The sequence below is a fragment of the Chanodichthys erythropterus genome, chromosome 1, assembly GCF_024489055.1.
Source record: "Chanodichthys erythropterus isolate Z2021 chromosome 1, ASM2448905v1, whole genome shotgun sequence".
Classification (NCBI taxonomy): Eukaryota; Metazoa; Chordata; class Actinopteri; order Cypriniformes; family Xenocyprididae; genus Chanodichthys; species Chanodichthys erythropterus.
In genome coordinates this window covers 28,123,420-28,148,530 of record NC_090221.1, presented here as the reverse complement: position 1 = coordinate 28,148,530, position 25,111 = coordinate 28,123,420, and the positions used below count along the sequence as shown (strand labels likewise).

Below are 25,111 nucleotides of genomic sequence, written 5' to 3'. Positions count from 1 at the left end.
AGTAACATCACTTTACGGCAGTGAATAACGCATTTCTATGGAAAAAACTACGGCAGCACGGTATTGGAAAAAATTGACATTGTGATATTTTGTTTTACTGCGATTTATATTGAAATATGAAAATTTTACCAGATGACTTGAATAGCTCTATTTGGAAACAAATTAACCATTCTAAAATGATTGGGGTGACTTTGTAGGGGAGTGAATCTGCATAAAAAAGCTTAAAAATGAAATTTACTTTGAAGACTTTTTTGAATGAGAACTAGGGCTGCAAGATTATGGAAAAAATCATAACTGTCGATTATTTCTTTGATTTTGTAATTGCGATTATGTTGATTACCAGAATTAACATTAAAATACTCTTTTGTAGAAGGGGCAACTGCATGACATATGTGACCCGTGCTGGCAAAATGAGTCGAGATCTACCTTCCTGCAAAGTTCAGCTCCAACCCTGATCCAACACAACTGAAGCAGCTAATTAAGATCATCAGAAGCACTTGATAATCACAGACAGGTGTGTGTGATCAGGGCTGGGACTGAACTCTGCATGCAGGTAGACCTCCAGGAACAGGATTTGGAACTCCTGGGTTAAACATCTTGTTCAAAGCAAAAATGTTACTGTGATTACCACTATGTCAGTCATTGCAATTTTGTCAGTGACTCACACACAGAACTGCATTTAAATGCAGTTGTCACTCCTGAAACTTTGCAGTGTGTGCATGGCCATTGCTCCTCTGAGCAGTATGAAAAACTGGCTTGGCATGGCACAACTACAAATAGCTCCAAAAGTCCAGTATCATCGCATTTTTACAGTTTCAGTACTGATGATGCTACTCCAAACAGCATCTTCCACTCACATGAACATAGAGGTCTTCAAGAGCGATGAGGTTGTGTTGAAGAAGAGCTGCGGCGATGTGGTACAGAGATGATGGCGTTTCTCCATTAGGCTCCTGTGGACACATAAAAACACCAGATCAACATGACTACAGACAGGGATCTACTTTAAGAAAAGGGCAAACAAATCCAGCTGTGCAAAATAATGTTCACTACACTTCCAAGTATTTGATCGCAGTGTATTCCTACTACTTTTGTACATTTGAAAAAAGTTATATCAGAAAATTATACTTGACACAGCAGTCATCTTGTATGAGTCAGTGAATATTACTGCACAATAACATGAACTAAAACTAAAGGCAGAGTTATCAGTATAGTTGCCATGCCAACTGATATATTCTGTACTGCAATGACAAACATTCAGATAAGACTGGAAATGTTTCTGAAATTTTGCCCAACATTGGCTGTGTTTTAAAACCTGGTAATGTGCCTAACTAGAATGCTTTTTTTTTTTACTCAAATACATAAGATAACCAAGTAGGGTGAGACATTTTCTTTTCCACTAAGGGACATTGGTGATGTATTTTTTTTTTTTTTTTTTTTTAAATCCAGTTCTTAAATTTAACCAATTACTTCAACCAGAACACTATAAACTGCTACCCATAATATTATCAACTTCAAAGCCATCTTTACACTGCAAAGGTGGAAGAGAAGCTGCATCTGACATGGCATTTATGTTTATTTACACAAACTGTTTAATGCTCCTAAAAAGGTGGAATTTACAAAATATAAAAATAAAAAAAAAACAGGAACTCATTAAAAGGGCAGGGCTGCACCATGACAAAAATCATTAATGTTTTTATATTAATGATGTTTACTTTAGATTAACATTTTTGTATTTGCCTTTTTTGCCCCCTTATCTTGAATTTGGGGGGCATTTTGTACATTTTGATGGCATTTTTGCCCCAAGCTGGGGCCGCACGATATATCGTTTTACCATCAATATCGAGAGTCACATCACAGGATGTGCCATGTCAAGTATAAGGATCGTAGTTGATCAGTGATCTGTACAGCTGCCCCCTGGTTCGGAACGCATGTGATTCGCGGATTAATTGCAAAGTTTAACATAGAGTAAAAGTTTATCATTTGCCTGTGTTTTTAAGTCCTGCCAGTTTAAACATCAAGCACAAGAAGAATGGAACTTACACACTGTTTTCTGTGCATGCAGAGAGAGCCGCACATACAGCATGTGAACACCAAATTCAGTTCTCTTTTTCTTCTTTTTGAGCTTGAATGGTCACATGCACGCAAAAGTCAGTCAAAATGCCCGTCTCAGTGAGTATCCTTGTTAACACAGTTGGTTATGTATTGTAAACAATTGAGAAAGAAATGGATGCGTATAATTATATTGGATCTGTGCATACGTCTTTAATAGCAGCCTAATATACCAGCAGCTGTTTGTCACCAATGTTAAACAAACAAAAGACAGAAAAAGAAAAAAAACTTGTGTAGCTTTAAAAAAGATAAATTGTATTAATTACACCTAATTATATTTAATTTATACAGTGAAGACTATGCAGTGTTATTTTACATTTGATTATTCAACATCTGTACCTGAATACAGTTAGATTTACTTGAAAAACAAAGCAGTGTTTATTTTATTTGTATTTTTATTCTAATGTATTTCTCTGCTTATTTGCTTGCTATGCTTGTAATTTGTTTATTTTCTATGCAGATACACTACCCTACAAAATCACCCCAATCATCCTAAAACGATTAATTCTTTTTAAATAGAGCTATTCAAATCATCTGCTGAAATTGTTTTCATGTCGAAATATACCATATATTACAGAAAAACAAAATATCACAATGTCAAGGTCTTTTTTTTTTTTTTTTTAATTGTATTATATTGTGCAGCCCTACCCCAAGCCCCCATTAATTTCCATTAATTTTTTTGGAGCAAAGGCATTTAGTAACATGTATTTGATTGTAATGAAACCGATATCTGATTTGCACGTCAAGAACTGCATGCTGAAGTGGATGTGGTGATGGACCATACCTGGTGGAACTTGAACTTGAAGCCAAGCATGTGGCAGAGGGTCTGGTGCTCGCACATGTAGGACTTGATAAGAGGGATGAAGAACTCATCGTGGTCAGAGCGACACTCATACACCTCTAAGATGATGTCCAGCACGCGGTTTGGGTCCAGATTGAAACATCCTGTGGACAGAACATTGACTGAATCACCTCATGATTTCAGTTTCATCTGTCATTTGCCCTACTGGTTCACACTACATGTGTTTTTATAAGGGATTGCTCAAAATCACTTTTTTTCTGTCTGATACAGATACTGCAACCTTGAGTATCTGCCAATACCAGTGCCAATCCGATAATCATCCTGATTTTTCTTTCAGTTTAGAATACTCATTCTTCATTACCTTGCTAACTACACACTGCTTCTTTATATATTAAGAGAAAAAAGTACAAACAAACATAAAAATAAAAATGTGTGTATATAGCCAAAAGAAATTATACTTAAGGCCCAGGTATACTTCATTTTCCACATTCCACTGCATTCTCGAGCAAAGTCTTAAACAGATTTTCTTTAGAATGTATGGCACATTATTTTTTTTAAATAGAAAAACAGACACGACATATGATAGAAAAAAAACAGACTAAACAGTAATCATCTTTGTGAAAACAGACTCTAACAGAGAGCCACAAAGTACTTATGCACATTTTGGGCAAAAAAAAGTGTGGGGGGAGAAACAGGATTTGAGCTTACATCTTGATTGTATGTTTTCTTTTTTTCTTTTTTTTTACTTTTAATTCTGAAAGAATTAAATATTATACATTTTATTTACTATATTTGTTTAAATTATCATTCTGCAACCACCTTGAAGGTTTGCTGAGGCTGCCTGGTTGAGAAGCACTGAGCTTCAAGAAGATCTACTGTTAGAAATCATCATCATCATCATACTACATCAAGAAGTGTACAGTGATCATTTAATAATGAAGTTTAGCTCATGGGTCATTACGAAAAGTGATGCGATGCATATTGTACCTATTAATGACTTGATGCTCTCCAGAACAATGTGGCTGGTGAGATTCCCGGACAGGTCTTGCCCAAGCTCTGTGATCAGCTTAGCGTAACCTTCATTCTCCTCACGCAACAAATTGAACTTCTGCTGTTTGTAACTACAAAGTGAAGGATAGAAAGTTACACTGTGACCGAACAATAACTTAATGCAGTCATCTCAAAATAATGAAGCACATCAGAGCTGAGGTCTGGTGGTCACAGGCGGCAGTGTGAGGCTAATGCCACCCTCGGACGTATGCCAGGCATTTCAGAAGATGACATGAAACCAATTACTTCATTCGAACATGCATAAGTTAATGAAACAACTGTTAGATGGCATGTAAAGAACTGTGTTATGGGTAGAGAGAGGGCTTTCAGGGCAGAGTGTGCTGTAATCTTGATAAAACTCATTAAGAAAGACCTACACAAAGGCATGAAATTAATCATCATCAGGGGAGTCCAGGCTATGCCTTTCATTTACAGCAAAATGAGGCTGGAGAAATTTTATAGATTCAAAACAACATGCTGAATGTGCAGAAAGCAGTGACCTGTGCCTGAAAGAGAACAACATGGCACATTTCAGTACATGAACTCAAGGTGTTTTATACCCAGTGACTAAATCTAAAAGCTAAGCTGTCATCTGAACTCATCACACCAATCAGTTCAACAGGAGGTCAAACTCTGCGCTTCAGATGCAAATGATCACAAACAAAAGTAGTTTTAATTAAATTTGTTTTAATGCAAGCCTCTAAAACCAACCATGCTGCCCCATTTATGGAAAAGAACTACAATCCCATGTAGCAATGTGATATAATCGAATTAAAAAGATGGGTAAATGTAAAGAAATATTAAATGTAAATGTTTTAAGTTAAATGCTTTTGAAGTGTTGATCATTGTAGTTAATCACAGATATATCTGATGAGCACGTGAACGTGAATACAATGGCCAATCAGAGGCGTTTATGAATCCGCTCAACAGTGCTCTAAGTGATAGGGGGAAATGCTGGTATCGTCACATTTTTTAAAATTTCAGTACTGACTTGGTAGACTGACAAGAGTGGACATGCTCTAAAGAGCCTGTTTGGATTAAATTGTTTTATTTGTGATAACACAATGAAACATGCCAAATTGTGCAAACATAATTTTTGGTCAGGCTGTCAAATAAAGAAATTATGAACACAATTAAGAACCAACAAAGTATTAATAACCGATTATGTTGCTGTAGTTTACCCATTTTTTTTGTTAAATATTTTGTCAGATAAATGCCATAACCAATTTTAGCATTTTTGTTCTGCCCTCATATTTTAAAATATAAACTATTTTCCTCATATTTCGACGGTTTAATTGAACTTGTAGGGACATTAAAAACAATTATCCCTAAACCAGCCCCCTCTGGACATCACTTTTGGCCACTACTGTATATTTCTGTTATAACTTAAAGCTAAACCGAATGTTTATTTTGATGGGTTGTCATGAAGACCTTTGAGTTTCTGTGTGTATCTGATAGTTTCTCAAATCCTGAATTACTGGTGAGGAGACTCTGCAGATGAAGTTCATGCCCTCATATAGTGAGACGGCTTACTCTGAAAACACCATGAACATTGCGTACACTTCAGTGTGTGTCATTTACGGTATCGCGCCATTGATTCAGACATGCAGACTTGATTTGATTAGGTGTATAGTCCTTCTTTTGACTTATTCATCCAAAATTTGAAAATGTAATTTTTAGCACTGGATTCAGTCTGCATTTTCCACATTGCGGAAATCGTAGGGCCTTACATTTGGCTGCTTCTCAAAACCTTGCAAGTTTCCTATCTAGACAGCATTTTTTGGAACACACAGGCTAAAAACTCTAAGGAGGCAGCTCAATAGAGTTTGAGAGGATTGAGGCTGCAATGCCCAATTGTTGTCTCGATAGGTAGCACATTCGGACTGTGTTGCCCATGCTTGCTGCACAGCCAGGCCACATACTAGATTTTGAGGCCATGATTCAGCAGCCATAGCACCCTGTAGCCAAAGACTGGTTGCCCACTGAAGCTAAGCAGGTGAGTGTTCTGGCGCAATATGGCTGTCGTTGCATCATCCAGGTGGATGCTGCACATTGGTGGGGGTTGAGGAGATTCCCCCTTACATATGTAAAGTGCTTTGAGTATCCAGAAAAGCGCTACATAAATGTAACATTATTATGATTCCTTAAAATGGTCTTGGTAGGAAGCACATTAACCCTTTAAAACCGGATGTGTCGTCGGCGACACATCCAACCAAGCTGTATTCACTGTAACTCTTGAACCGTTTGCACTATCAAAATAATTAAAAGTGCTCCTCACAGTAGACAACATGTGCTTTACGCCAATATATGGCTTATTATGGTAATTGTATGCTTTCCGTCATCAAATAAAAGCGGTTTTCAGGGAGAGCGGGAAGGAAGAATTTGAACAGAAATATGGAGCGTGGCAGTTTACAGGAGTTTTATTTGATGACACTTGGGAGGAGGCTGAGCAGGACTCTTCAGACCCGGAGTCTGCATATTCAGACGTTGAGAAGGCGCATGCTGCAGTTGATCCAGACGTGGATTGGTAAGTGAAACTTGTCCTTTTTTTCTAATTAAGGTGTGAGAAATGTCAGTAAAATATACATAGATTCAGTGTTTCAGTTCAAAACACCACTGTTTCATGCGTTTCATGTGTGCGCATATGTGTGTTGCATTCATGTGTTGCATGCATGTGTTTGCATTAATGTGTATGCTTGCATGCCTGTGCATTCGTGTGTTTGCGTTCATGTGTATGCTTGCATGCCTGTGTTTTCGTGCGTTTGCATTCATGTGTATGCATGCATGCCTGTGCTTTCATGTGTTTGTATGCATGAATGTGTGCAGATATGAGTGATGTGTGCAGGCTTTTTTTATTTCATTGTTGTGTTGTTGTATTTATAGTTGCTGCGTTTTTTTTTAACAATGTTGCTTTTACTAATGTATAGTTTCATAATGAAAATACATTTATGAATATATAGTGAGTTTGTAACACAAGGTTCTGTTTTTTTTTTTTTTTTTGGTGTGGCTTCTGAAGAAGCAAATCCTCCATCCACATCCTCCACGGCGACACCTCAGAGGGGCCGTGGGCACAGCCGCGGACGCAGCTGTAGCTATGGATGCAGTTGTAGCTGTGGACGCAGTCGTAGCCGTGGGTGCAGTCGTGGCTATGAGGAATCACGTAGCCTTTCACCAGTAACACAAGGGGAAAGATGGAAGACGGAGGCAGACCCTGATATACTGCCCAATGATCCAAGGTTTACTCCCAAGAGAATGCCTGGAGTGCAGCCTCCACTCATATTTGGAAAAATGTCTCCGCTTCATATTTTCAGTCAGTATTTTGATGACAAAGATCTTGTGTGAGAACACAAACAAGAATGCGGTGAGAAATCTGGAGAGGGGTAGGAAATTCACATGGGCTGAAATATGCCCTGAAGAAATGAAAAAGTACATTGGTCTGCTTCTCTACATGGGTGTGATGGATCTGCCAGAAGTGAGGGACTTCTGAAGGAATTAGACTTTGTTTCATGTTCCCTTTCCCGCTACTGTGATGTCCAGAGATTGTTTCCTAACAATCTCCTGCAATCTGCATATCAGTGATTCAATGGAAGATGCAAAGAATGACATTATGACGAACAGGTGCATGTCTATTTACCACCCTAAAAAGCACATTTCTGTTGATGAGAGGGTGGTTGGCACTAAAGCCAGGGTATCCTTCAAGCAATACATGAAGGCCAAGCCCACTAAGTGGGGCATAAAACTTTTTGTGATGGCTGATGTCAACGGCTACACCATTTACATCAAAATCTACACCGGGAAGTCAAATTTTTCATCTGGGAAAGGCCTGTCTTTTGATGTTGTCACATCACTGGTGAACCAAGACTACCTGGGGTCAGGTTACGTGATTTATTGTGACAATTTTTTATACAAGCCCTCTCCTCTTTCGTCACCTGCGGCAGCTGGTGCTTGTGGGACTTACCGAGAAGGAAGAGCTGGTGTACCAAACAAAATGCCCTGAACAAAATGTCACCAAGAGGCTCCATTTGCTGGATTGTGTTTGTGAAGTGGATGGACACAAGGGAGGTCTCCATGTGCACAACTGTCCACACGGTGTAAAGTAGGGAGACTGTGCTGAGGTGGCAGACAACAGAGGATGGGCAAAATCAAAGGGTCCCTGTTCCTAGGCCAACTGCAGTTCGGCAGTACAATAAGTTGGAGGGGAGTTGACACCTCTGACCAGATGCTGGGAACAAAGTCATACACCATAAAACACGGAAGTGGTACATGACCATTTTCCAGCATTTCCTGGACATTGCAGTGACCAACAGCTTCATTTTACACAAAGAGTTGTGTGCCATCCATCAGAACAAGCCCATGACATGGCAAAACTTTCAGGAGCTCTGGCTGCTCAGCTCACTGGTGTTCCCCTGGATGGCAGCCCCAAAAAGAGATGCGATCATCTGCCTGTTCCTGTGAGTGGCATTCAGGACCCATCGAAGAAGACCAGCATGGGTTGACGTCGTTGCGTATGTTGTAAAAAGAGCACCCCATGGAAGTGCCAGGAGTGTGATGTGGGCCTATGCTTGCAATTAAATAGGACTGGACTGAATTAGATTAGACTGCTTCAGAGAGCACCACATTTGAGTGACCGGATTGAATTATCAAAAAAAACGCCTGGAGAACCGGGGTAAAAAAAGACTCCCAAATGAAAACTCTGCAACCCTGTGTCACAAAAAAAAGACTTGTATATATGTATTAAAGTTCATTTTTGAAGTTTGAAGTGTTAGATTCGTCCATGAGTTTTCAGATTTTTTCTAAATAAAAAAAATAAAAATAAAAAAAGTAAAAATTTATTCAATTTTTTTGTCTATTTAAATTCTATTTTCAAACTCAACACACACTGAAAGCCATTTGTTTTCTGAAAAAATTACACCTTCCACTTGAAGATTGTGTAATAATTGCACATTGTGTAATAATTTTAGTCAAAAAAAACAAAATGTGAGAAAACGACCTATTTTAGCTTCAGGTTCTAAAGGGTTAAAAGGTAATGCCCTTGCTGATGGTATAGGCAAGCGACATTACTTTGAGACAATAAATGGTATCTAGCTAGGTGACATTAGGTTCTTAGATTTTACATTCACAGAGAAAGATGCAATCAATCGTGTTTAGCACAGTCAGAACAGCAGGAAAAATTACTTACAATAGTTTGGTCTTGATTTTGACAATCTTCTGGTTAAACTGCTGAGCCTGTTTGATCAGTCCCAGAGATTCCAGCGTTTCTGGATCTAATCTCTCTTTTAGCACACCATCAGGAACACAGATCTGAAAACAACAGACAACAATGCCTTTAATTAGACACTCTTCACCAAAACAGCTGTGGAATCTCTATCATGAGGATAAGACCAATATTAAATTCATCAAAACACTAGAATAATATCTCTGCATCCATCAGTGTAGCACTGCCCACACCCAACCTCAATGGCCTTCAGCTAGACTTACATAAGACACTAATAACACTGCATAACAAGCCTGTATTTGCATATTAATCAGGCGTACAGTGGTTAAAATGAAAATAGAAGAGCAGGCACACTGCAGGTCTCGATGAGTCACCCGACTGCCATTACAAAGCGATCCCTTCACAAACTCATTGTGTTCTGCTGCAAAAAAGATGTGAAACATGCTCTAGATTGAGGCCTTGATCAAAAACCCAGAGCTGCTGTGAAAGTGTCTCGTATAATTCCAGCACAGTGCTGAAGGTTTGTTCATGGAAGGAAAGCAGCCCTTTGAGAGTACAGTTTAATTTTTCACTAGAGGAAAGAATTTGGGCCACTCAATACTCTAATGCAGCTAATCTTCAGAGTCGAGGGATCGGCCACCCACTTACGTATGCACAGACTAAAGAAGAAGAAAAAAAAAACATTTCCTCAACTGCAGTGTGTGCTGTGGTGCTAGAGAGAAGAGCAAAGCGTTTCAAAGCGCATTACTGCCACACTGTGGCCATGAAGACCATCACATGGTGTTCTACTCACCAAACAGGCTCCAACCAACTGGGTAAAATGATCTCGTTTGTGTTTCTCCTCCAAACAGCCAGTCTCAATATCTGCAAAAACACCAATTACACTTGCAGGTCAAGTGTTTTTTCAGGTCAAGTGAATTTATATGAAGTCAGGCATACATATATAAATTCATTCTTGATGATACATCTACTGCCATTTTAATTGATGGTTACAATTATTTAAAAAAAAAAAAAAACCATTAAATAAGATTTTTAGCAGGAACTGAACTCATCAGTGTATACAGGAACAGACATAGTCTTCACAATGAAATGCAATGTATAAAGAAACTAAATCTGGAGTTGGTCTACTGACCTTATTTATAAAAAAAAAAAAAAAAAAAAAAAAAAAAATGTTTCATCAGCTGAATAACTGGTATATTGTTTAACTTCCAATATTCATGATTTCTAACTTTAATACAATACCTTGAGGGGGGGGGAATCAATATTCAATAGCATTTTTGATGCACAGGGTAAAATTGCCAGAGCAATTAAAGGATTAGTTCACTTTTAAATAAACTTTTGCTTATAATTTACTCACCCCCATGTCATCCAAGAGGTCCATGTCCTTCTTTCTTCAGTCAAAAAGAAATTAAGGTTTTTGATGAAAACATTCCAGGATTTTTCTCCATACAATGGGCTTGAATGGGCACCAGACGGTTCAAGGTCATTAAGACAGTTTCAGTGCAGCTTCAAAGGGCTTTAAACTATACCAGACGATGAATAAGGGTCTTATCTAAACGATCAGTCATTTTTTTTTTAAATAAAAATAAAAATTAAGTTTTATAAGCACAAATGTTCTCCTTGCTCTGTTCTCGGATGCGCGTTCGTGACGTCACGTAATACGCAATTACGTTGAAAAGGTCACGCTTGACATAGGTGGAAGTACAGATTCGGTGTTTACAACTTGAACGTGCAAATACTAAGTCAAACGCAGTTTACAAAAAAAGGTAACGTTAAAACAACAATGTCGGACGAGGAGAAGATGAGTTTTTCGCCTGCCTTTTGAACTGCAATACACAGAGGAAGAAATTAGGCAGATGGAAGAGACTGCTGCGGCGACACACACCTCTCAAGCATCGGACAGACGAAGATCTAACGAGACGTGGTGGTGCACATGTGGCAAATGCCAACCATAGCCAACAGAGGAAGAATCTCAATGCTGCTACGACTGGACCATTTCAATCCCGCCATTAGAATCAGTCGGTGAGTCCCCGTTTCCATCTCGCTGCATTACCGGACAAAATTTCCACCGTTACTGAGCAACAGCATTTTAAGGGGGTCGCACACCGGACGCGAAGCTCAGCGCGGAGCCACGTCTTTAAAATTCGAACGCATTGTTTCCTATGAGTATACACACCGGCGGCGACATTCGGTGCCTGTCCGCGGCACCCAGGAAGTTGTTTAAAATCCTGCCGTGCCACAGAGCGCCATGTACATTGTTTACATTAAATGTATATTATATTTCTCTCAAATCGTCGTTAATGTACATACTGACTTCACCCTGTGCAGCAAGATACATCAGTTTTACATTTAGTTTAACAGCTTGAATAAAGTCTAAAAATGTATAATAAACGTAGCCTTTTCTTTCCTTTTGCTTTGTTGTGCCATTTTTCCATGTACACTAACCTCAGTGCGAAATATTAAAGCATATGTAATGTTTCCCTGTTGATGTAAAACACTCCCATTGTGCAGCTCTTCTATCAGGAGTCGAGTCAAAATTGAGCTTGGAGAAAAATCCTGAAATGTTTTCATCAAAAACCTTAATTTCTTTTCGACTGAAGAAAGAAGGACATGGACATCTTGGATGACATGGGGGTGACTAAATTATAAGTAAAAGTTTATTTAAAAGTGAACTAATCCTTTAAGGGCATAACATTTAAACAGAATCTAAGTTTAACAACACAGTCATTACCATACTTTACCATAATCTTTTAATTTTTTTTTTTTTATCAAAGCATTTTCTTATCTGAAACTTTACTCTCTGAGATTCCTTAGGCCTGATGATAATACAAATTATTAGTTCTTCATAATAAAAATAATTAGACAAACATATTACTATCATTTATATGCGTGGACTGCATCTCAAACTCCATCTCTGAATATGCTCCGAGTTTGGGTTGCTTATAACGTTCATCTGAGAACACAATGTGCGCCATTTCACCAGATTTGTAAGGTAAATCATTTATAAATTTACTGTTCATGGCGATTTCAAAATAAAAGTTTAAACCCTCGCTCTGAGTTAGCATGTTTTGACGTTCACAACAATGTCTATAATATTTCTAGCATAAAGTAGTGGCCAAATATTAAGATTAAGTGGATATTTGATTGAAATGTTTGGCCAATTTTAAAGAAGGATTTGATCGCACTGAAAAGTGTAAAAATAGTTGTCACACCGCTGGCACCCTTACAGACATTTGTCATATTACATAATGCACATAAGTTATGATTATATTGTGTATATTAAATTGTGCATTTTAAAGTTCTCAATAAAATCATGATACATTTATTTAAAACCAATTATTTCCACATTGCCATTACATGTGTTCAAGTCAATTTAAAGGCTATTGTTCGCTTAGGTCTATTTTCATTGCAAAAAAAAAAAAAAGTACCCAATTACTTGATTAATCGTCAGAATAATTAACCAATTACTCGATTACCAAAATAATCATTAGTGACAGCTCTAGTTTGAACAAATCATTTATCTGTAATAAACTTGCAAGCATTCTGTATAGGCTTCAAGAACTCTAATATCTACATATAACATTAAATTAACATTTAAGTCAATCACACTGGGCCTGACAAACGAACAGCAGGGAATTTGATGAGAGCTTCATTAGAATAAGTTCAGTAAGACTCTTCAGCTCCATCAAATTCAACAGCTGATTTATGCAAACATCTGTCAGAACTGCGATCTATATGGACATATGACTGCAGTTTAATAAGCATGTTCACTCGTGCGAGTAACAAAACTGTCTCTCAATGCAAATGCATCCTGGCTCTACTTCACCAGGACAAATGAGTTGACACTTAAATTAACTGTTTGGCACACATTCTTTAATCAGCATTAGCAGGTATAGACATACGGCAATACTTACCTAATATACAGAAAACATCAGCTAAAATAGAAGGCATGTCGTCCCGCAGCTCCTGAAAGACAAACATGATTGCTTTCAATGACACATTCCACAAATGTTTAGAGCTTTTCAATTTCACGGAATTTCAGCATCTCTATTTGCTGGAGATTCCAGTTCACTGGAGGACGGTGGACAAAAGACTAGATGTAACAGAAGTAGAGATGTGAAGTGGGTGATCTATCACTGGTACATTTCAGCTGTGTTTAGAAGGCTAGTTTCATCTCACTGGATGAGATGTCACAGCAACAGCAGCAAAGCAATCTGTGTCCACGCTCCATAGATCAAACACCACTACTGCTGTGAAAGAGCACACGTAACATCTGATTTGAAAGTTTAGGGAAAATCTAAGTGAGACACAAATGTGACAGCAAACTTCACATCTCAGTAGGACAGAGTACCTGAGGGTGCTGCAAGGCTCGAAATTGCGACCATTTTAGTCGCATATGCTCCCTAAATTTAATAGGTGTGACCTCAAAATATATTTGGGAGCATTTGTGCTAGGGCAAATAATTGTTGAGGTGTGACCCGTTTTCATTTCTCTACAAAACGTTCGCTAATTACTGCACAGTATGTGCCTGCTGTGAGCTGATACAGTGACCGGTCCACCATTCTATCACACAACCAATTAAACTTCATCTTTAGTTTAAAGCAGATTTTAGATTGGGCTAAAATATTAGCCTCAATCACTCCCTTTCACTGCGTTTCGTTGTCACGCGACGGGGAGCTGGCACGAAAAATATAAAGAGCTGAAGAGAGATGATGAAAAGAACTCTGTTACACACGGCTCAACATTAATATTGAGTTTTTATATGTAAAACATAATATAGTTAAGCAACATTACACAACCACGAGTACAGTTTTCCTGAATATCCTGAATAAAACCATCACGATGGAAAATGTAACGCTGATTTCATACAACAGTTCAATAAACTGTAAAAAGTAGATGGTTAAAATTAAAATCACTTCCATTTTAGAAGCAATACTGACTGTTTTTGTTCTGTTTCAGCAGCGAAAATAGTTTCAGACAATGATCACAGCAGAACCATGCGCATTTTATGACAACACAATCGTGTTTTCTTTCATTACTGAATGATTCAGCAATTTGAACGAATCGGTTGAGTCAAAGAATCAATGACCCATTCAGAAACAACTGCATTAAGAATAATAAGATAGCACTTGCCACCTACTGGCGGTTTAGTTTTATGTTTAAAAGGATTGTTCTTTCCAACATTTCTTATTTGTATATTCAGAAAAATTAAAACAATCTCATAACATTATTTAAAGTAGCTGTAATTTTTCAGTGTAAATGATTTAATTCGACTGGTAAAAGCCCTATAGTATCTTATTATTCTAATTGAATTTATTGATAAAATTTAAGAATTTAAAATGAAAGATGTAGCATTTAACCCTTTGAGTGGTATGGTCCCACATATGGGATTTTCATTTCTGTGCCCCTGGGCATACGATCCCACATATGGGATTTCTAACGTTGAGCGACGTCACATAACTGCCAGATTCAAACTGTGTTTTCACACTTTGGCTGCGAGACGGACGCACGCAGCTCGTCATATATCAAGGCTATGCAGTGTTTTCAGCCACATAATGTTTCTTTTAAGGTTTCAGACATTTAAATACGCATAAGCACCATTAAAACAACTCATTTAGAGTTTATAAAATACACACTGATGTCAGACATCAGTGGAAGCAGCAAAAACAGTGAATTCAAATATAATTTGCCGACATTTATTCATATCAGACACACATAATGGGGCTAAGTAACTATAAAGTTTACTCTATTATTCTTCCAGTTCACCAGCAACTTACTTGCACATATTTCGGGAGAAACTGATGAATTCACCTGCTGTAAATCCGATTGACAGGACTGCAGCGCAAACTAACATTGTTACCCGGGAAACCATCAGCGAGTCAAGTCACTTTACAGTAGTAAATAACACTACTATGGACAAAACTCATAGAAAATAGTGGAGGACACAGAATGAGCAGCTGTGGGAAAGGTACAAGATCCAAGTCATCTGAAACACTAGAATGCTTTATATTAAAGGGATATTTCACCCAAAAATGAAAATTTGATGTTTATCTGCTTACCCCCAGGGCATCCAAGATGTAGGTGACTTTTTTTCTTCAGTCGAACGCAAATTATGATTTTTAATTCCAACCGTTGTGGTCTGTCAGTCGTAGAGAGTTAATCATAATTTTTAAGCAGATAAACATCAAATTTTCATTTTTGGGTGAACGATCCCTTTTATTAGCGGTTCAAAAAAAAGCATAAGAGTTTACCGCATTTTGCCCTCTCGCGCTTTGACAGATCTGTGTTCTGTTTAAAGCTTTTAACACACATTTTCCTCAGTGCATAACCTGCATTTTATGGTTCTATCTAGGGCTGAGCAATTAATAGAAATTTGTAATTGCGATTATGATTGCTATGATTTCTTAATCGCTTAAAAGGTGAAAAAATATCCACTTACATTATTCTGCATGCTTAAGAGGTGTGTTTAGCGCATGTTACAGTGTGAGAGGTGAATCACAACTACTTCAGAGAGTAAAAGGTCTAAACCAGCACTAAAGGCACATCATGTGCATCAAACAGACAGAGCACAGTAGAATAGGAGCACAATAATTCTGACTAAAAAACATTTTGCTCATATTTTGTTAGAAATTAGTTGTAGGTTTAAAAATGCACATGTAACAAACAATTATATTTATGAGAGCAGTAACAGTAAAAGTACTATTGTTGGAATAGCCCATTAATGTAATATAAATATTGTGTCGGACAAGTGAATGTGTGTGTTCTTTAAACCTCATACAAGTTAACATTCTGTGCTTTTGTTTTTCTTCATCATTTTTAGTTTAGTCATTTTAATTTCTGCTTGAAAATGGTAAGCAATCAGTTTTTTTTTTTTTTTTTTTAAGTTTAGAATGTAATGTTTGTATTTTGACACTTTTTTTGCTTATGTACAGCATAGCCTACATTTCACTATATTTGTTGTCATAGGCTTTATATTACACATTGCTTGGAGGACAGCATTGAGCAGGATATGGAATAATAATGTTTCAAATAATTTATTTAAATAAAGAAAATAATGTATAATAATTTTACATTTTTCATCCGATCCCCAAAAAAATTAAAAATGACAGATGAATCTATTATTAAAATAATCGTTAGTTGCAGGCCTAGTGCTGAGATGGAAACTTCACAAGGTGTTTGAATGGTAACGTCATTTACTTCAGCAGATTTCCAGTTGTGTCAGTCACTAGGGATGTCAAAAGTACTTCTGTACTGGTACCATTTATACACCATCCAGTACATCCAGAATTCAATTTCAATGAGTAAATAAACCCACAAAGATGCGATTTTGTAACAATCAAGTAAAAAAAAAAAATGTATTTGCAACCTTTCAAGAAACGTTGACACTATATACATTTTCTGAAGAAAACCTGAGTGTTGTTTGCCTGTGAAAAGCTTGCTGCCACAATGCTATGGTGTTCTGGGTGGTTGCTTTCTGGCCCATGTCTAAAGAGCCCATCCTGAAGTTTACATGTGACCAATTGGGACCCTCCCCTCTTACTTCAATACACCCTACATCACTTTTTTGAGAGGGCAGAACACAACACAATGAGCTGAGAGTAACAGCAATTGTAATCTGTGTGTTTTATTACAATGCAGTGAAGCTGTGAATTTAAGTGCAGAATGGATGTAATTTGAGTTCAACATCCTGTTTTGTGTGCAGCTGTAAAGGGATAGTTCACCCAAAAAGGAAACATTTGTCATTTATTTCACCCTGATGTCACCCATATGAATTTAAGTTCTTACACAAAACAAAGTAATCATTTAAGGTTACTAGTTATACTTTTTCAACCTATTACAATGAATGGGGGATGAGGCATTCAAACTTCAAAAGGACACAAGAGCCCAGTATAGGTAGCATTAAAGCATCCCAAACATCTCATGAGCTACAATGTTTTTGAAGTCATACAGAAGTGACTGAAATTTCAATTTAAGTCTTTATTTATTGATAATGTTCCTCTGCTCAACTCCCATTTGGGAAACCCTGGACTTATATTAATGATCTTTTTTTTTTGTCATTTTGGTGCTTGAGTCTCCATTGTCCTTTACTTCTTATAGCAAAAAAAATATATATATATATATAATACATACATTAATATAACATGAGGGTGAGTAAATGACAGAATGTTAATTCTTGGGAGAACTATCACTTTAAGACTAGCAAACAGTGTATAGCAGTAAAACAGCTAACACACAAAACAATGTCAACTTTTCCCCTCACATCATGGCGTTTTCACATGAAACAAACCCAGACAATCAATCCTAAAGGCTCCGATATACTCATGGCCAAGTTCTTTTTTGTTCTTCACTTAGGGGTAAAAGTTTACAATACCTTTTCAGCGGTATACTGTTAGCGAGCATCCCACTGAGAGTGGCATTTAGAAGAATATATAAATATATGTCTCTGCAATTTGCCAGTGAGACCTTGATTAGCTGGTTCGTGTGTGAGTTTAATTGGGTTTGAAGCTAAATGTTGCAAGACAGTGGCCCTCCAAGAGCAGGATTGGACACCTCTGCTTTAAATCATGCAGCTTTACAGTTTTAAACATGAAAAACAGTTTATCTTTATAATTAGAAGAACGACTTTAACTTCTACAATAAAACAGCTCACAAATATGTACATGTTTTTACTCGCAGACATCTGACAGACTGAACTGAAGAAATGAGAGACAACACAGAACTTTTCCACATCATAGAAGTTACTTGTTACATCATCACCATGGACAGGTGGCAGTTCTAAAATGTTTACCAGCAAGAGCATGGAACTTATGGACAGTTCGCTTTGGTAAGCGGTTTTAAACTCCTGAAAAAAACCACCCAAATTAACTTTGTTTTTTGTTCAAAATGACGTCACACCAGTTCACTCTTCGATTACAGTTGAAGTATATCGGGGCCTAAACAGTCTCATTGTAAGTGAAAAAGAGGTTGAACATTGCTACGGGATCAGCACTCACCATAACATCAGCCAGGAGACTGGCAGCCACATCCACCTTCAGATTGCCCTGGATAACATGCCAGCAGAGCTCATACAGGCCTGACTGCAGATCTGCAAGACAACACACACATGGTAGACTCAATAACAGCTTTCAATTAATACAGGCATACTGATAACACCTGCACAATATTAAACAGTTTCTCACCACCGTCCTGTCAAGAAAAAACACCAGGGCGGGCGTACCAGCAAGAATGGCCTGGGACCAGAGTGAAAGTGTTCAAGCAGTTGACTGAACCATCTCTTGCCCTGTGGGGCCAGTGCTTATGTTCTTCTGTTTGTCATTCATATGCATGACATGTTTCAATGTCTTATAAACTTTTTCGTCACTATAATGCATTGATGTTCAGTTTATTAAAATGTTACCAAGGTATGTTAAGCTGGTTGCAATAAATTGGTAAAGCTGCAAAAGTGACTTGTGATAGTCTGTGTAATGTCATTTAAATAGTTAACAATAAATCATTAAGTTTTGCCTCATATGTTTTAACATTTCCCACTGACACTTTATAGTTTTAGTTCTCAGAGTTACATTACTAGTTGGAAATGAACAAAAACAAAACAAACAAACAAAAAAAATACCTGTCTTGTCATTATACTCCCCAAATGTGTGAAATGGGATGAAAGCGTCATGGTAAAGATGTTAAAATATTGTTACAAGCAACTGCCAAGCAAAGCGGTGTCTGTCACAGTGAACTGAAGCATCTCTAGCGGACATGTCAGGTACTAGGACATTTAACCATTCATAGCTACTAGGGGTGGAACGGTTCGCTGTAAAAAAAAAAACAAAAAAAAAAACAAACAAAAAAACAGACATTCGCTTGCACCGCGGTTCATCCCGAATCTGACGACGCAACTATAGTTTGGTTTGTTGAAAACCATGTATTTTTGATTACTTTTATCAATTTCTGTACCTGAAAGCTTAGATACCTGAAAAACCTGTAAAGCACTGTTTATTTTATTTGTATCTTAGCTCTCATGTATTTATTTGTGCCGTTTCTTGTAGTTAGATTATTTGTTTTTATTTTCTTTTTGCAAGGGCTGTGTGACAGTACTGAAATCATAAATACATGATGTGAGCATGTGCAATTTCTAAACACTGTCCAATCAGAATCAGAATGTAGTGTGCCTGAACACAGGGGGTTTACCATTAAAAATGGAAGAAATCACAGAAACAGGAAAACGAATTCAGGGCAGGATAAGGACTCCAAAAAAAAAAAAAAAAAAAAAAAAAAAAAAAAACAATAAAACCGAAACTGCTGTTTGACTTCATTATGAAATCGCAACTTTTTTTTTTTTTTTTTGTTAAAACAAATATGAACAGTGAAGAGCAGCTCTGTGATCAGTAGCAATAGCTGCCCCATCTCTGAAAGCAATGCGAGTTTGAGTCACATATCATGTAGGGGTGCTCCGATTGATCGGCTACCGATTCGCTATTGGCCGATAATCGCTTTGGGAAGTTTGACAGGCGGTCTCTCTATAAAGGCCGATCTCACACTGATGACACAAAGAAGCACGTCTGCCGTGAGAGGTATGGCATGACATGCGGTGGCACTGTCTCAATCCCTATTTGGCGCGGGTAAAATAATTATAATGATAAAGGTGATGCACAATTCATAGCCATTTCTTTATTAAATAACTTAAGTAATTTGAACATTTTCTGTGAAACAATTTCACAAACAGTGTGAGTGAATCACAGGGCGCTCGCTCTCTATTCCTCTCAGATTGTGCAAATGGCTTCACATCACACCTGCATCGTATTTGCACTATAAAAGCGAGCTGCACGCTACACAGTTGACAGGAATTGTACAACTGCACAATTGCGGCAGTGTCGCATCGTCACTCAAGTTTATAATTTGCATTTCTTTAAGTCTTGCCAGTGTTTAAACAACTCAGCACTCGCGTGCTCTCAGACGGAGCACTCAAGCACACTCATTAGCGCACACATAAGGCTGCATTACAAACAGCTTGTGAGCACCAAATTGTGCTTAAATGGTCAAACACACAAATGTACAAAATTACCATCTTGACGAGTATGCACGTAAAAGCAGTCAGTTGTTTTGTCTTAAGTGAACGGTTGAGAAAGTTAACAGTAGCCTATATTGGATCCGTGCAGCTCTTAAAGTGAAAGCAGCCCAATGGTCTGGCTCTTGTCTCTGATTTTATTCTTCGTCTTTTGTAGTTTGACTTACATTAATGACACTCATAGCTCTTGAATGACTAACTTTTCTAACCTTAATTGAAATGATTAATTTGTATTTAATTTATTCAGGAAAGACTATTCAGTATTATTTTACATTGGATTCCTTATTAAATTTCTTTAGTATTTTATCCCTTAATACTACTGTTAGACCTACCTGAAAAAAAATACTTAAAAGCATTATTTATTTAATTTGTATCTTTGTTGTTTTATCCATTTGTGCTACAACTTGTATATTGTTTATTTGTTCCCATTTTATTACTAACTTTACTTTGAAATCAGGCTTGTGCTGTGTGTAAGCTATTGGTGAGATAATTACATTATCTCACAGACGTGAGCACAGCCCTCACATTTTTGTAAATATTTTATTATATATCTTTTCATGTGACAAAGCTGAAGAAATTGCACTTTACTACAATGTAAAGTAGTGAGTGTACAGCTTGTATAACACTGTAAATTTGCTGTCCCCTCAAAATAACTCAACACAGCCATTAATGTCTAAACCGCTGGCAACAAACGTGAGTACACCCTTAAGTGAAAATGTCCAAATTGGGCCCAATTAGCCATTTTCTCTCCCCGGTGTCATGTGACTCAGTGCTACAAGGTCTCAGGTGTGAATGGGGAGCAGATGTGTTAAATTTGGTGTTATCGCTCTCACTCTCTCATACTGGTCACTGGAAGTTTAACATGGAACAAAGAACTGAGGATCTGAAAAAAATAATTGTTGTTCTACATAAAGATGGCGTAGGCTATAAGAAGATTGCCAAGACCCTGAAACTCAGCTGCAGCACGGTGACCAAGACAGGTTGAACAGGACAGTTCCACTCAGAACAGGCCTCACCATGGTCGACCAAAGAAGTTGAGTGCATGTGCTCAGCATCATATCCAGCGGTTGTGTTTGGGAAATAGAAGTATGAGTGGTGCCAGCATTGCTGCAGAGGTTGAAGGGGGGTGGGGGGGGGGGGGGGGGGGGGGGGGTGGGGGGCGGGGGGGGGTCAGCCTGTCAGTGCTCAGACCATACGCCGCACACTGCATCAAATTGGTCTACATGGTTGTGGTCCCAGAAGGAAGACTCTTCTAAAGATGATGCACAAGAAAGCCCACAAACAGTTTGCTGAAGACAAGCAGACTTAGGACATGAAGGACATGTGGTCTGATGAGACCAAGATAAACTTATTTGGTTCAGATGGTGTTAAGCGTGTGTGGCAGCAACCAGGTGAGGAGTACAAAGACAAGTGTGTCTTGTCTACAGTCAAGCATGGTGGTGGGAGTGTCATGGTCTGGGGCTGCATTAGTGCTCCCAGCACTGGGGAGCTACAGTTCATTAAGGGAACACGTACTGTGACATACTGAAGCAGAGCATGGGCAGCAGGGCAGTATTCAAACATGATAACGACCCCAAACACACCTCCAAGATGACCACTGCCTTGCTAAAGAAGCTGAGGGTAAAGGTGATGGTCTGGCCAAGCATGTCTCCAGACCTAAACCCTATTGAGTATCTGTGGGGCATCCTCAAACAGAAGGTGGAGGAGTGCAAGGTTCATCCACCGGCTCCGTGATGTCATCGTGGAAGAGGACTCTAGTGGCAACCTGTGAAGCGCTGGTGAACTCCATGCCCAAGAGGCAGTGCTGAAAAATAATGGTGGCCACACAAAATATTGACACTTTGGGCCCAATTTGGACATTTTCACTTAGGGGTGTACTCACTTTTGTGGCCAGCGGTTTAGACATTAATGGCTGTGTTGAATTATTTTGAGGGGACAGCAAATTTTCACTGTTATACAAGGTTTAGAATGGCCCAGCGTTAACTAGTGAAAGTGTAAAAAGCCCTAATGGGGAGTCATACGGAAATAAGAGTTTCATTCTTCATCTCTTATATTCAACTTTAATACAGCTTGTAATTATTAGTGAATGTAAGGCACATCAAGTTTATTACAGTGAATTTCACACTCACTAGTAAATCAGTTTCACTTTCTCTGTCAAAAAAATAAATAAAAAATCTGTTCTGCTCACAAGTTTACACATCACTGGCAGAATATGTCAGATGTTAATAATTTTAACAAATCATTAAGATTTTTAAGGTATGTAAACAGCAGAAATCGCTGTGATCTAGCCATGTCTCATTGAAAATACACTTTCCCATTTTCCACACGTAGCCGAACTTTAACATACTCTGAGGAGATGCAGATGTATTTTGTGGGCAGGTGTTGCATTTATCATGGGATTTGTAGTTTTATCACTGCGTACGTACCAACACCAATATCCCCCAGAAAGAACTACGACTCCCTACTTTTTTGCTAATAACTTTCAGCAGATAGCGTTTCTGGAAATGGGTAAAAAAAAAATTTAGACCTGACTAAATTAAATTTAAGACCTCGGATGAAAATCTGGCCGTTTTTAAGACATTTTAAGGCCTTAAATTTAAAGTTCAGAATTTTAGACTTTTTAAGACCCCGCAGGAACCCTGATTAACTGCATACCCTTCTTACACTAATGGAAACAACTTTATTACACAACAATAAATAACTCACACAAATAACTCTCATTAATACTGCAAATACCATGTAGAGCCATAAGATTTCTGCGACGCAGAAAACAGATGAAATCACGGAATCCAGTCACAAATAGAACTTACTGTATAAAGCGGAACATCACAGGATGTGGCAATTTTTGGATGAATAAATTAAAAGTAGGACTGTACAATAAATCAGATATCGATATGGACTAGTGTCTGTGAATATTAAAGCTAAAAAAGACTTAAAATCTGAAGTCTGTATGAATGAGCGCCGCATTTTCCTCTACTACTACACATACTGAAGCACGCGTGATGCTCGCAATGATTTCAGTGTCTGCTGTATATATATTCAGTGTAACTCACTATACATGAACACATGAACTTCATTTGCAGCTGCTCTCAGAGTCACTTTATGAATATTTCACCGTTTAATTTAATAAAACTATTGACATTTGTTGTTTCATATACACAGGAAGTCAAACGTCTTCACGTCTTCTTCAAATAAAAAAATTTGGTATAACTTGAAATAACAGAAATATAATATTGTATAATCGAGTGTACTTTGATTAATAGAGATAATAATAACACTGTTTATTAAAACAAACTTAAAAGGTCTTCACTGAAATTGCTCCGTAAAAATGTAGCCTACTTATTCATATTAATTAAATTAAATAATTAAATTAATTTGATTAAATTTTAAACTAAATTTTTAGTTTTATGAACTGATTTGATTACATAATTGTAATATTTTTATTTGTCCTTTGAATATTAATAATATATTCCCTGTACTCAAGACAGTGAAATATGCAAAAAAAAAAAGAAAGAAAAAAGGTCCAGTTAAAAAAAAAAAAAAAAAAACATGATATACCGTGAAACCAGCAGAATCTTAAACAACAAAAAAAAAAACGCCCAGCACTAAGTTCTATGTGTACAACTATGCATGTACGCTAGCATTCAAGATAAAAACGAAGTACACTTTGGAATATGTACAAATGTAAATGTCTTGCGAGCGTGGAAGTTTAAAATTCGCTCTTCTGACCTCTGTCGGAATCCAGTGTGGATTGTTTTGAAATATCAGGAGAAGATATAAAAATACGAGATGACAGATGGGCTTCTCATCAGCCCTCTCAAAGCCCAGAGCAGGTACATTTATCTTAGTGGTAAAATATAAATAAACTTGGCTTAGTTTTTTTTTTGCTTTCCATGTTCTATGATGTTGTATTGTTTGTATTTGAATGCACTTTTAAAGTTTGATTTACATTAAAGATGTAATTTGCACAATGTGAATTATTTGTGCAAATAATTATATATGCAGCTACAAAAAAAAACAAAAAAAAAAAAAAAAACTAATGCACCACTAACAGCCCTAAGAAATAGGGCTGTTATGAATTTAATATATAATATGAATTAAACTTACCTTTAACAAACTCCTGACCACTGGGTTTCCCTGCAAGGTCCTGGAAAAACTGTAAACTAGAAACAGAAAAAACATGTGAATGGTGACCTTCAGGTATTAATAACATGACGAGCGACAAAGAGGACTCCATTTACAATGGATTAAAGCTAAATTAAATATAAAAGATTGAGCATAACAGATCAACATTACATAGACTAGAGTTTACCACTGACCACCACATTTACCTCTCACTATACAGCTTGTTTATATCACACAACTACAGTCTGTTATTCCAGCATCACAACCAGTCAGACAAACATGATGGCGCCGCTGAACAACTTTAACACATTCCTTTCATATACCAAGTTCAATATCAGCTGAACATCTGCAAACAAGTGCCACTATTTATATCTGTCCCATCAGTCTCACAAACATCCACAAGGATAAAACTACCTGTAAAACACAGGTGCGTGTAAATATGAATCAGGCAGTGCTCAAATCCTAGTAAGCTACCTAAAAATACAGCATTGCACATGAAGCCTCACTAAATTTTGACAATGCTGAATACAAATGCAGCTTATTTGGTTTTGGAACAGATACCAAAAAGCAATGCCTAGACAAAAAAAAAATACTAAGTTTAAGATACACAGGGATCCCACATGATCAAACATGCTGTCTACATAAGCAGCTCACATGGTCTTGACACTATACTGCACTGATGCTATACGATGACCACAATGCAGTCTAAGTAGGCAGTTCACTAAGTGTCAACAATTAGACCGCTGACTCAGTTTGT

At 37.5% G+C, this 25,111-nt stretch overlaps 1 protein-coding gene across 2 annotated transcripts in view; it reads right to left on the bottom strand.

Moving 5' to 3' along the window:
• thoc2 (THO complex 2) overlaps positions 1–25,111 on the bottom strand; it is a 108,102-nt gene that overhangs the window by 82,325 nt on the left and 666 nt on the right. For both annotated transcript variants that reach the window (XM_067387932.1, XM_067388817.1), the window contains exons 2-9: positions 24,337–24,392; positions 18,170–18,261; positions 13,091–13,142; positions 9,970–10,040; positions 9,141–9,262; positions 3,899–4,032; positions 2,894–3,054; positions 858–950 (exon numbers count right to left, since the gene is read on the bottom strand). In XM_067387932.1, the coding sequence (XP_067244033.1) occupies positions 858–950; positions 2,894–3,054; positions 3,899–4,032; positions 9,141–9,262; positions 9,970–10,040; positions 13,091–13,142; positions 18,170–18,261; positions 24,337–24,392 (781 nt within the window). The remainder of the gene's footprint in view (positions 1–857; positions 951–2,893; positions 3,055–3,898; positions 4,033–9,140; positions 9,263–9,969; positions 10,041–13,090; positions 13,143–18,169; positions 18,262–24,336; positions 24,393–25,111) is intronic.